This window comes from Hyperolius riggenbachi, chromosome 9 (assembly GCF_040937935.1).
Source record: "Hyperolius riggenbachi isolate aHypRig1 chromosome 9, aHypRig1.pri, whole genome shotgun sequence".
In the NCBI taxonomy this organism is placed as follows: Eukaryota; Metazoa; Chordata; class Amphibia; order Anura; family Hyperoliidae; genus Hyperolius; species Hyperolius riggenbachi.
The window spans coordinates 48524484-48538305 of NC_090654.1; the positions used below are offsets into that span (position 1 = coordinate 48524484).

General features: G+C 46.2%; 1 protein-coding gene across 1 annotated transcript in view; it reads left to right on the plus strand.

Moving 5' to 3' along the window:
* The window catches only part of CELSR3 (cadherin EGF LAG seven-pass G-type receptor 3), a 297920-nt gene that overhangs the window by 278579 nt on the left and 5519 nt on the right, over positions 1 to 13822 (plus strand). The window contains exons 32-36 of the mRNA XM_068254819.1: positions 483 to 619; positions 2022 to 2131; positions 5117 to 5293; positions 6127 to 6318; positions 12166 to 13291. Coding sequence (XP_068110920.1) covers positions 483 to 619; positions 2022 to 2131; positions 5117 to 5293; positions 6127 to 6318; positions 12166 to 13291 — 1742 coding nt within the window. The remainder of the gene's footprint in view (positions 1 to 482; positions 620 to 2021; positions 2132 to 5116; positions 5294 to 6126; positions 6319 to 12165; positions 13292 to 13822) is intronic.

A 13822-nucleotide genomic window follows, 5' to 3' on the forward strand; every position in this document is an offset into this window, starting at 1 on the left:
CATCGAGTGCCACCATGTGACCTGTGTATCATGTATGTGGCGCTACATACGCGCCTGGTGCCACATGGGGGTGACGGCAGAGGAGACAGGTGAGGTTTTACACTGCAAGAGAACCAGATGGGGGGGGGGGGCATTTTATACTTGAGGGGACAGCTGCCGGGGGCTCATCACATTTTCTGGATATATTTATCAAAAAACGTTACCACTGTGCACCCGATGACCGCTTCAGACCGAGGTTTTCCATCAAGCTCGATTTATACGTTTGACCAATGCCGGCCATGCTTGTTGCTGCACTGATTTTCATACAGTTCAATAAAACTTTTGAATCAGATGGTCGATCCAGCCACAAAATCAGTATATGTATGGGTACCGTTACATTGATCACTACTCGCAGTCTTATTTCCAATTGTTTTCAGAATCTTATGTATGAAGTTTGAATATAAAACTGGCAATGGGAATAACAAGTGTGTTTTTTATTTCAGGGACCGAACGCCTACAATAACACAGCGTTGTTTGAGGAGAGTGGTTTGATCCGCATCACTCTGGGAGCATCCACGGTGTCCTCGGTCAGCAGTGTGCGCACCGCGCGAACCAACTCCAACCATCGGCCATATATGAGGTACACTGTGTTGGGTTGTGTACTGGATACATTCATTGTGTGTGTGTGTGTGTGTGTGCGTGCGTGCGTGCGTGCGTGCGTGCGTGTGCGTGTGTGTGTGTGTGTGCGCGCGTGTGCGTGCGTGAGTGTGAGTGTGCGTACAGGTAATGGTAGGTTTGATTACAGCTTAGTGTGAACGGATAGGGGCAACGGCAGTATGAGAGTTTATGTGAGGAGTCAAACTTCACTCCTCAAGGCCCAGAATCCTCACACTTTTTTAGCATCTCTTTACTTAATGTATACCAGCACGGATATGACCCATGAGGGTTAGAGTCGGACCGCCAGGGCTGGTGCTACCATAGCGGCAACCTGGGCAATTGCCCCAAGGCCCCTGAACTGCCCCTTAACTTTTTGGAAGGCTCTTGCAGGGTAGCGTCCCACCTGTTCCAGCCGGTGCACGCTCATCCGTATATCCATGGCTCTGTGCACTCATGTTTTCATGCTCGCAGGATGTAGGATGTAATAACATGTGCCAAGACATGGAGGAGTGGCGCCCCTGCAAGGATGAAGAGGGGAGTGCACCAAGCCACGGATGTGTGGAGGAGCGCGCGCCGGCTGGAACAGATGAGTCTCTACACTGCAGGGGGACTGGGAACCAAAGTAAAATTGGGGGAAAGATATGGGGAAGGGGGACCCTGGTGGGGTGTTGGGCCAATTTGGCAGCCTCTAATGCCCCTTTTTTGCCTGAGGACACCATTGTACCTCCAACCGGTCTTGTGGACAGCACTGATGTATAGTTTGTTCCTCTGACCTATTCCATTCAGAGAACATGTGTGCTGAAATCAGGGCACAAACAGTTGCAGGATGTAATGAAAACTATTTATAATTATTATTATTTTAGTATTTATATAGCGCTGACATTTTCCACAGCGCTTTTAGAGAGTATATATAGGCTTGTCGCTAACTGTCCCTCGGAGGAGCTCACAATCTAATCCCTACCATAGTTTATGTATATATCATAATCTAGAGTCAATCTTTTCAGGGGAAGCCAATTAACTTATCTGTATGTTTTTGGGATGTGGGAGGAAACTGGAGTGTCCAGAGGAAACCCACGCAGACACAGGGAGCACATTCAAACTCCTTGCAGATGTTGACCTGGCTGGGATTCGAACCAGTGACCCAGCGCTGCAAGGCAAGAGTGCTAACCACTAAGGCACCATGCTGCCCATATTTATAATAATACCAGTCTGTTGGTCTTCATCCTGGCTACATTGAAGGCTGTACAGACCCATCTGAGTGGAGCTACAGTTGAGCATGGGTACAAGTCCACTTTAAAAGGCTATTGGTGCACTTTTTTGGACTTGAGGCTGACTGTGAGGCTGAAGACGTGCCATTAATAATCACATTTTTGTATTTTCTGAAGGGAAAACATTGCAGCTCGCAAGGGATCAGCCAAAGATCACAGTCTGCTCAGTCACCACTCCGGTCCCACCGACCTAGATGTGGCCATGTTCCACCGAGATGCCGGGGGAGGTAAGTTCTGGAAAACTGTACTGACATGTAGACACCTCTTGGAAACATCATATCATAGTTTCCCTGTGTGACAGGGTGGGTCTTCAAAGTGGACATGAAGCTATCTCAGCCTATAGGATTGTTCCTTTAAGTGGGATGAAACTCAAAAACAAATTTTTGTTCTAAAACATTAAACACAGCAAAAAGCGAAAACATTAAAAGACTGATATCATATCACTTGAAGACTTAAGGCCCGTACACACGCCGGACTGGAGGCAACGACGGGTCCGTCGTCACCTCCCGCTGGGTGGGCGTTCCAACGACAGTCCGGCGTGTGTACGCGCTGTCGGTGGACTGATACGGCTGTTTCTGAGCGATCCGCCGGACTGTCGTTGGAACGCCCACCCAGCGGGAGGTGACGACGGACCCGTCGTTGCCTCCAGTCCGGCGTGTGTACGGGCCTATACTTACACTTGTCTATTGCAAGACAGATTATCAGATTGTCTTGTTATAAATCAATCTGATAACCTTTGTACAAACAAAGTAGAGAAAGTTCTTTGCATCCCCCCTGGATTCAGCAAAAGCTATTCTTCATTGTTTACACAACTTAGTACAGCTCAAGTCAATTTGATAATTTTAGTACAGCTACAACAATCTTATCAATTAGCTTCTGAATGAAGTAGAAGTTTGGGTATTAACCCTACCAGTCATTTGAGAACTACAGTATTTATATCTTTTTTTGTTTTGCTATTAGTTTTATGCTGCGTTTAATGCTTTATTTTAGACCATAGATGAGATGTGAGTTTCATACTATTTTAATGGTTTAAACTTGACACAAAAAGTTGCCTGCCATGGATAATACAGTCATTTTCAGTTTGGTTTTCTGTATGTTTAAAGTGAATGGGAATCAGTTCCCAAATAAATAAGCCAGATACTTACCTGAGGAGAGGGAAGGCTCTGGTGGGTCCTATAGAGTCTTCTCGCTACTCTCTGTCCCTGTTCCAGCTCTGACTCCACGGTATCAGTATTCAACCAATATGGTCAAATACTGCTCTCTCTGCCACCGAGGGAGGCTTCGGAAATCTTTGGGGACACGAGCGCCCTTTCTCGTGCAGTTTGGAACCGCCTGTCTTCGGGAGGACTTGGCTCCCGAAAACTTCCCAAAGTCCTTCATGGCGGGGGATTCGAACGGAGGAGCTGCCGCTGCAACGAGGGGACCGAGAGAGGAGAGGGGAAGGCTCTATAGGACCCAAGGTCGTCCCTCTCCTTAGGTACCTACAGTGGGATGCGAAAGTTTGGGCAATGTTGTTAATTGTCATGATTTTCCTATATAAACCGTTGGTTGTTACGATAAAAAATGTTGGTTAAATATATCATATAGGAGACACACACAGTGATATTTGAGAAGTGAAATAAAGTTTATTGGGTTTGCAGAAAGTGTACAATAATTGTTTAAACAAAATTAGGCAGGTGCACAAATGTGGGCACCACAAAAAACAAGTGAAATCAATATTTAGTAGATCCACCTTTTGCAGAAATGACAGCCTCTAAACGCTTCCTGTAGGTTCCAATGAGAGTCTGGATTCTTGTTGAAGGTATTTTGGACCATTCATCTTTACAAAACATCTCTAGTTCATTCAGGTTTGATGGCTTCCGAGCATGGACAGATCTCTTTAAAGTGAACCTAAAGCCTGGAAAAAAATGAGATTAACTCACCTGGGGCTTCCCTGAGCCCCCTGCAGCCGATCGGTGCCCTCGCAGCCCCGCTCTGACGCTCCAGGACCCGCCGGCGAACACTTCCGGTTTGGCCGACAGGCATGGGAACGCGAGTGATTGTTCGCGTTCCCAGCCTGTATATCGCCCCCTATGCTGCTATTGCGGCCAGGAGGCCTATATGATATATCTAACTGACATTTTTTTATCGTAACAGCCAAAGATTTATGCAGGAAAATCATAACGATTAACAACGTTGCCCACACTTTTGCATCCCACTGTATTAGTTTATATATATATATATATATATATATATATATATATATATATATATATATATATATATATATATATTTATATGATTCCCAATTACTTTAACCACTTAGGGACCATGCTTAGCTGCCTGCTTCTATGAAAATCTATATTTCATGTTATAAACTGACATCCACAAACCGAATGCAGATTTCCAAAGGCCCGGGCCTGAAGTGGTTTTTAAAGAATGTAACACTTTGGTCGGAAGCACGAGTTGACACTTGGCTATGCCAACATTTTTACATTTTTATCTGGATTATTTGTATACCCTCACCTCTACAACTGTGCTTCTGATGATGTGAACACCGACCACACAAAACATTGGAATTTAAATGGTGATGAATGTGAAATTTAAATGGTTGTGAAATTTGTGATGATAGAGTAGAGCAACACAAGCATATTTATATTAATCCTTTGGGTGGTTAAATGGCAGCCTAATCATGTTCCCTCTACAAAACCCAAAGGAGGAAGTTGTTGGGTGATTTATCTGTTTTGATGTTCTACTGCCAACTTTTACAGCTAATAGGATACCTGACCCTAGGCAAAGGTAAGCACAGAGGTATGTTCATCCTGGATCCACATACCTCTGTGCCTTGTCTGTTTCTCTCCTCCTTCCCCCTATTCCCCGCAATCACTCCTTGAAAATGTGACTTTCACCCTCCCATTCCTTCCTTGCCTTTAAGGGGAGTGAATTGGGCGGGGAAGAGGAAGGAATGGGATGGTGATAGGATGCAACATTGCGGCAAGTCCACCTCTTCCTGTCTGACGGGGAGGAATGGACAATGCACAGAGGTAACTCTTACTAATGCAAAAAGTGGGGATCGCTAATAAAAGTGGTGATCATTTAAAGTGATGGAAACGTTTATAAATACGGGGATCTGGAAAGTACCACTCTGTTCTGAGATTTGCATCAGCTTTATATAATTATGCCTTCCCCCAAATCTTGGCGATGTTATATATGTTTACTTGTGATCACCGCAGACCAAGATTCAGATTCGGACAGCGACCTGTCATTGGATGAGGAGCGCAGCTTGTCCATTCCATCATCGGAGAGCGAAGAAAACGTCCGTCCTCGAGGTGGACGGTTCCATCGTCAGTTCAAGCGTGCAGCTCACAGCGAGAGGCTCCTCACCAATCCTTCTAATCACAGCCCTAAAGGTGAATCTTCCAGGCTTCCCGTATACTGTTCCTTTTCCCGATTCATGAGGTTCAACTTATACAAATCCCATGACAGGTTATGGTCAGGAGCAGCCAATCCTCCTGATGCCCTGGCCTGATGCCCGAGGAGAGATATTCTACCTTAGTAGAGAGAAGCCTCTGGATAATTCAGAGGCTTTCCCCATCGTCCTCTGCCCCACCAATCCAGTGCCGGAATCCTCAGAGAATATAAACAAGGGCTTGTTGGATACGCTCTTGTGGCCGTGTTCCCTGTACGAGTGCACCCGTACTGCACATGTACGAGTACGGTCCGCGCATGGGCGATAGCACATACCATAGCCGCTTGTGCACAGAGGAAAACGCTGAGCAGAAGCATGGACCGTTCTTACTCTCCATTCATATACGAATTGTGTGGCTGCAGACAAAGCTTCCCACTAGTTAGGTAAGTATCTAACTTTTTTATTTTCGAAAGTCCCTGTAGTTAGAGGGATATGGAGAAGTATAACCACACTAGCCACATGCTTGTTTCAGGTCTGTGAATTTAGACACTGCTGTCACCAAAAAGATCAGTAGGACATTCAGGCAACTGACATTATTTAAAAATAATATATATATATATATGGTAGCCTCCATATCCCTCATACTAAAAAGTAGCATGTTTCAATGATTGGATTTTGTGATTCAGTACTCAAAATGGCTGATTTCAGTCATGAGCTGAAGATGTGCAGAATTGTGAGGAATGTTTTCTACAGTGTCAAGTATCTAAGTCATTGTTTCACTAGCTGTAGAAGATCATTGCAGTTGAAGACTATGCACTTCTGTTTCTCATCTAGATATTGATGGCAATGACTTGATGTCCTACTGGCCAGCTCTGGGTGATGGCGAGGTTCAAGCCAACTCACTGCAAAAATGGGGCTCAGAAAGGAAACTGGGTATTGATATTAATAAGGATGCAGCCAACAATAACCAGCCTGACCTGACCAGTGGTGATGACCATTCCCTCACGTCTCACAGGCAAAGAAAAGGTAAGTGAGCAGATAAAATGGCACCTAGGGCAACATTTTGAATATCTCACTGCACTCGTTGCTCAGTCATCTCTACATCATCAGGAGAAAAGGATATGTTTGATAGCAGCCTAAAGCTGTGTACAACAGACAAGTTGTAAGCAATTTGTGTTACCCATCAGGATCAAACTCAATCCTGTGGATCAGGGGCGTTTCTAGGTTCCTGGGAGATCCGAGGCACCCCTAGGCACCAAGAGGGAATGCGTGTGCGGTGTGCCGAGGTGAAAAATGGGCGTGGCCATGCTGTGTAAAGTGGGCGTGGTCATAGAGTGACCAGATTTTTGTGGGTCCAACCTGGGGAGGGGGGGGGGCGCCTAGCGCGCCACTGCGAAAAATGGGCGTGGCCATGACATTCTATGGGCGGAGCTAATGTAATGATGCAACAGCGAGGCATAAGAAAGCAGTGTTTACGCCATGATGTGGTCAAACGAGACTTTGCTCTATGGGTGTGCAGAAACTGTGTGATGCTAATAGTATACCGTAACCACAAAGCAGCAAACATAGCCATCTATGACCATTAAATAATAAATGCAGTAACAGTTACCCCGGACACCAGAAAATAAACGCAATGGGCAACATGTCAGCACAAAATAAACGCAATGCGGGCAACATGTCAGTATAAAATAAACGCAATGCGGGCAACATGTCAGTACAAAATAAACGCAATGCGGGCAAACATGTCAGTACAAAATAAACGCAACGCGGGCAACATGTCAGTACAAAATAAACGCAATGGGCAACATGTCAGCACAAAATAAATGCAATGCGGGCAACATGTCAGTATAAAATAAATGCAATGCGGGCAAACATGTCAGTACAAAATAAACGCAATGCGGGCAACATGTCAGTAGAAAATAAATGCAATGTGGGCAACATGTCAGTACAAAATAAACGCAATGCGGGCAAACATTTCACCAGAAAATAAACGCAATGCGGGCAAACATTGCACCAGAAAATTAACGCAATGCGGGCAAACATTTCACCAGAAAATTAACGCAATGCGGGCAAACATTTCACCAGAAAATTAACGCAATGCGGGCAAACATTTCACCAGAAAACTAACGCAATGCGGGCAAACATTTCACCAGAAAATAAACGCAATGCGGGCAAACATTTCACCTGGAAAAGAAAGCATTTACTCACCTGGCAGAAGTCTCTGGCCTCTGATGCGCTGCTCCCGGGACCACATTTCTCCTTCTCTTGTCTCCCGCGCTGACAGGGCTACGGCAAGATGGCGCCCGAAGCCCTGTACTGGAGACACAAATAGTCTCCAGTACAGGGCTCCGGCAGCCATCTTGCCGTAGCCTTGCTCGCCCTGCCGGTGTCGGAACACCGGAAGAAGGAAAGACACTAAGGAGGCTGGAGCGGGGCTGCAGGCAATGAACTGGCACGGCGCCTATAGACGCCACTGCCAGTTCATGCAGAAACAGTGGCCAGAGTCCCGAGGCCGGGACGTCCCGCTGCTAAAAGCGGGACATTTCCCGGGACCTCATGCTGCCTGGGACAGCGGACCCCGAAACCGGGACACGTCCCGGACAATCCGGAACGTCTGGTCACTCTACGTGGTCATAGGTGTGGCCAAATATGTCTAACCTCTAGACACCTGAGAGAGTGTAAGTGTTTGGTGTAACAGTAACAACTCTGAGTGGAGACCACCAGAGGAGCTGACAGCCTAAGACTCCTGAGGAATTCACCGACGGTGGGTGATATTCCAGTAGCCTGTGGACCCCTGGGCGAGGGACCGAGACTGGGTTGCAGGAAGCCCTGCTGCTAATATGCAAGGTTTTGCCCTGAACTGGGCTAACGTAACACAGTAATAGCAATGCTAGTCTGGGGTGTGAGGTCCGTAGTCACAACACCCTGGAACTAGTCTGGAGCATAACATAAATGATAATACAATTCCCTAGTCTTGGGTGTGAGTTCCGTGATCATCAACACCCTGGAGCTAGTCTGGAGTATAACATAAATGATAATACAATTCCCTAGTCTTGGGTGTGAGTTCTGTGATCATCAACACCCTGGAACTAGTCTGGAGTATAACATAAATGACAATACAGTTCCCTAATCTTGGGTGTGAGGGCCTTGATCTCAACACCCTGGAACTATGCTAGAGAATACACAGAAGATACACAGTATTCCTAGTCTGGGGTGTGAGGGCCTTGATCTCAACACCCTGGAACTGGTCTAACAAATAATACAATTCAATTAGTACTTTAAGCTATCAACAGAATCTGGCTAAGTGTGAATTCTCAGGTCCACCTTGTTCAAACACACTGTAAGGATCTGACTATGGTCTGAGTGCCTTCACGTAAGTGTTAGCAATGGCAGACAACCAGCAACTGACAAGCAGCAGAATATATAGTTGCTGGACTCTGCCGCCCCGCCCGAGCCATTCAGCCAATCATGAGTCCTGCAGGAATCAGCTGATCTTCCTGATCAGCTGACACTTCCCCTGCTGGTATAAAGGTCCTGACTTCAGGCCCGCGTGCGCGTAGCTCTCCATCTGCCTATGTGCACTAACAGACCCAGCCACACCAAGCGCATGCTGCTGCATGCAAACCGCCGCGTTGGACGCGGAAACAGCCCCTTTGCTGTCAGGACATGCGGTGGCTTTTCCGCATTCCACCATACTACCTGACGCATGTCTATGCGTTGGACGCGGAGTCAGCCGCCTTGCTCTTGGCACATGCGGCGGCTTTTCCGCGTTTTCTCACATTCCCCCAGTATAGATTATATAGGCAGCTTCCCCCGTATAGATTATATAGGCAGCTTCCCCCAGTATAGATTATATAGGCAGCTTCCCCAGTATAGATTATATAGGCAGCTTCTCCCAGTATAGATTATATAGGCAGCTTCCCCCAATATAGATTATATAGGTAGCTTCCCCAGTATAGATTATATAGGCAGCTTCCCCCGTATAGATTATATAGGCAGCTTCCCCCAGTATAGATTATATAGGCAGCTTCCCCAGTATAGATTATATAGGCAGCTTCTCCCAGTATAGATTATATAGGCAGCTTCCCCCAGTATAGATTATATAGGCAGCTTCCCCCAGTATAGGTTAGATGGGCAACTTCCCCTAGTATAGATTATATAGGCAGCTTCCCCCAGTATAGATTATATAGGCAGTTTCCCCAGTATATATTATATAGGCAGCTTCCCCCAGTATAGATTATATAGGCAGCTTCCCCCAGTATAGATTATATAGGCAGCTTCCCCTAGTATAGATTATATAGGCAGCTTCCCCCAGTATAGGTTAGATAGGCAGCTTCCCCCAGTATAGGTTAGATAGGCAGCTTCCCCCAGTATAGGTTAGATAGGCAGCTTCCCCAGTATAGGTTAGATAGGCAGCTTCCCCCAGTATAGATTATATAGGCAGCTTCCCCCAGTATAGATTATATAGGCAGCTTCACCCAGTATAGATTATATAGGCAGCTTCCCCCAGTATAGATTATATAGGCAGCTTCCCCCGTATAGATTATATAGGCAGCTTCCCCCGTATAGATTATATAGGCAGCTTCCCCAGTATATATTGTATAGGCAGCTTCCCCCAGTATAGGTTAGATAGGCAGCTTCCCCCAGTATAGATTATATAGGCAGCTTCCCCAGTATATATTATATAGGCAGCTTCCCCCAGTATAGATTATATAGGCAGCTTCCCCCAGTATAGATTATATAGGCAGCTTCCCCCAGTATAGATTATATAGGCAGCTTCCCCTAGTATAGATTATATAGGCAGCTTCCCCCAGTATAGGTTAGATAGGCAGCTTCCCCCAGTATAGGTTAGATAGGCAGCTTCCCCCAGTATAGATTATATAGGCAGCTTCCCCAGTATATATTATATAGGCAGCTTCCCCCAGTATAGATTATATAGACATCTTCCCCCAGTATAGATTATATAGGCAGCTTCCCCCAGTATAGATTATATAGGCAACTTCCCCCAGTATAGATTATATAGGCAGCTTTCCCCAGTATAGGTTATATAGGTAGGTTCCCCCAGTACAGGTTATATAGGTAGGTTCCCCCAGTATAGGTTAGATAGGTAGGTTCCCCCAGCATAGGTTAGATAGGTAGGTTCCCCCAGTATAGGTTATATAGGTAACTTCCACCAGTGTAGATTAGATAGGTAGGTTCCTCCAGTATAGGTTATATAGGTAGCTTCCCCCAGTATAGATTAGATAGGTAGGCCCCCTCAGTATAGGTTAGATAGGTATGTTTCCTCAGTATAAATTAGATAGGTAGTTTCCCCAGTGTAGATTAGATAGGTAAATTCCCCCAGCATAGATTAGATAGGTAGGTTCCCCCAGTATACATTAGATAGGTAGGTTCCCCCAGCGTAGATTAGATAGGTAGGTTCCCCTAGTATAGATTAGATAGGTAGGTTTCCCCAGCGTAGATTAGATAGGTAGGTTCCCCCAGCATAGGTTAGATAGGTAGGTTCCCCCAGTATAGGTTATATAGGTAGGTCCCCTCAGTATAGATTAGATAGGTAGGTTCCCTCAGTATAGGTTAGATAGGCAGCGTCCCCCAGTATAGATTAGATAGGTAGGTTCCCTCAGTATAGATTAGTTAGGTAGGTTCCCCCAGCGTAGATTAGATAGGTAGGTTCCCCCAGTATAGATGAGATAGGTAGGTTCCCTCAGTATAGATTAGATAGGTAGGTTCCCCCAACGTAGATTAGATAGGTAGGTTCCCCCAGCGTAGATTAGATAGGTAGGTTCCCCAAGTATAGATTAGATAGGTAGGTTCCCTCAGTATAGATTAGATAGGTAGGTTCCCCCAGCATAGATTAGATAGGTAGGTTCTTCCAGCGTAGATTAGATAGGTAGGTTCACCCAGTATAGATTAGATAGGTAGGTTCCCCCAGTTTAGATTAGATAGGTAGGTTCCCCCAGCATAGATTAGATAGGCAGCTTCCCCTAGTGTAGGAGAGGGCACTGGGCGGAGAGGCGGGGGGGGAGCGGGCAGTTAAAAACTCACCTGTCTTCAGATCGTCGCAGGCACAGCTTCCATGTGCTTCCAGCTTCCATGTGCTTCCGACTTCCTCCCCCTGGCGTCCCTCGCATTGGTAACAGCGCCCCCTGTGATGTCATCACAGGGGGTGCTGTAACCAAGATGACGGATGATGCGGGGAGGAAGTCGGAAGTACATGGAAGCTGTGCCTGTGGCGATTTGAAGACAGGTGAGTTTTTAACTGCCTGCTCCCCCCTTCCCCGCTCTGCCCAGTGCCCCCTCCTGCCAGTCAATAGATCCGGGGCACCATGGCAACAGGTTCCTGGCCGGTGCCCCGGATCAAAGGCCCTAGCGACGCCCCTGCTGTGGATTATACTATGGAACTCCAGTGGTGTTCACACCCATCACTAGGCAACAGCCAGGCAAAGTATTCTGTCTCTAAATCCAGTGGTGTACAGACCCATCACTAGGCAACAGCCAGGCAATGCATTCTGTCTCTAGGTCCAGTGGTGTACAGGCCTGTCACTAGGCAACGCACTCTTTCTCTAGGTCCAGTGATGTACAAACCTGTCACTAGGCAAAGTGTTCTATCTTTAGGTCCAGTAGTGTACAGACCCATTACTAGGCAACACCCAGGCAATGCATTTTGTCTCTGGATCCAACGGTGTGCAGACCCGTCACTATGCAATAGCCAGGCAATATGGGATGGGATTATGGTACTGGGTAAGTCGGAACGGCTTCCTCAGGAGGAGCAAGGAGGATAATTATGGTTTTGCAGTGAATGGATGTTTGACCATTGTGATTGATTTAAAGGAAATCTTATGTGAGGAAAAGCCTAATCTAATTCTCTTCTAGGTATCTTGAAGAATCGGCTTCAGTACCCACCAGGTTTATCGTCTATGGGAAGGATGACTAATGAATTGTCGTGGTATAAAACATCCACTTTGGGTCACAGGGCGGTGCCTGCAGCTTCGTATGGTCGAATGCATTCTGGAGCCGGCAGCCTGTCCCAGCCGACCAGTAGATATTCTTCTCGAGAGCAACTGGACATGCTCATGCGAAAACAGCTTTCTAAAGAGCAGCTGAGCAGAAATAACTCCAGGGAGCTCCTGCAAGCTGTACCTAGTAGACATGGTTCCAGCGACCAACTGGACACCATACCAAGCAGGCAAGGTTCAAGAGAACATCTGGAAATGATCCCAAGTCGGCATGGTTCAAGAGAACACTTAGAGAGTATACCAAGTCGTCATGGGTCTCGAGAACATTTAGACCTTACTGATATTAGAAATGATAGACAAGACTTGAATTTGGTGCCTAGAAGGCACGCCTCTAGAGGACATCTAGATGCATTACATAACAAATATGGGTCAAGAGAAAAGCTTGATCCAGGGCCAGTAAGAGAGCTCTCTCGAGAATGGGTAAACACTTTGCCAAGTCGGCAGGTATCTAGAGAGAGGATGGACTCTTTACTAAACCGACAAACTTCTAGGGAACATTTAGATGCCTTGTCTAGGAGACAGCCTTCAAGAGACCAGCTAGCGCTTGCTAGGCAACCTTCACGGGAACAATTAGACTTTATATCCAGAAGATCTAATTCCAGAGACCATCTGGACACAGTGCCTAGTACTCACACTTTAACAGATAATGTAGACCCTCTCTCTAGAAGGCAACCTTCTAGAGATAACTTGGAGACTCTTTCTAAAAGGCTTCCATCTAGGGATAATCTTCAGCCCCTTTCTAGAAGACAACCTTCCAGAGAAAACCTAGAGAGTGTTCCCAGTCGTCATCCATCTACCGAACAATTAGATATCCTCTCATCCATCCTTGCTTCATTTAACACCTCAGTCCTTTCCTCCACAAATTCTACGCAGCAAACCGCCAATCCTCCCGTACAAAACTCCTCAACTCCGTCTGTGCTGTGCTCATCCGCACCGCATTCTGCCACTTCGCACAGCATCTCCGAAATGTCTGCAGATTCTGAGTAAGTCAAGTGCCTCAAGCTCCTATTAAATTATTTACAGTTTCTGCTTTTGTCTGTAAATACTGTGATAATTTTTCAGTAACCACTAGGTCAGTCAAGAAATTGACACATATCAACTGACTACAACAGATTTCATCTTCAGCCTTTCTGTTCGTGGCCTAATTTTTTTTCCTCAGGGCAACAGCAATTTTGATTGGCCAATGACTGACCAATTTTGAACTCGCTGACTACATAGAGGCTGTAAAAGTGGTCAGTGATTGGCCAATCAAAATAGGCTGTGTGAGGATTGCTGCTGCGCTTTGCATCTGTGCAAGCTCTAGTGATCCCCAGAATGTTTTGCACCACAATATGTGGCTGTTTGGAAGTGCTGTACAGTAAACTGTGTTTTTTTGTACACCTGTGGAAATAAAGTTTAATATATTTACCAAATCTCCCACTGTCTAATGTCCGACCCATAGCCCTGCCCTCCAGCACAAGAGGTCATAGGTCAAGTTAGAGAAGCGCTTGTGCTAGGGGCAGGGCTACAAGCTG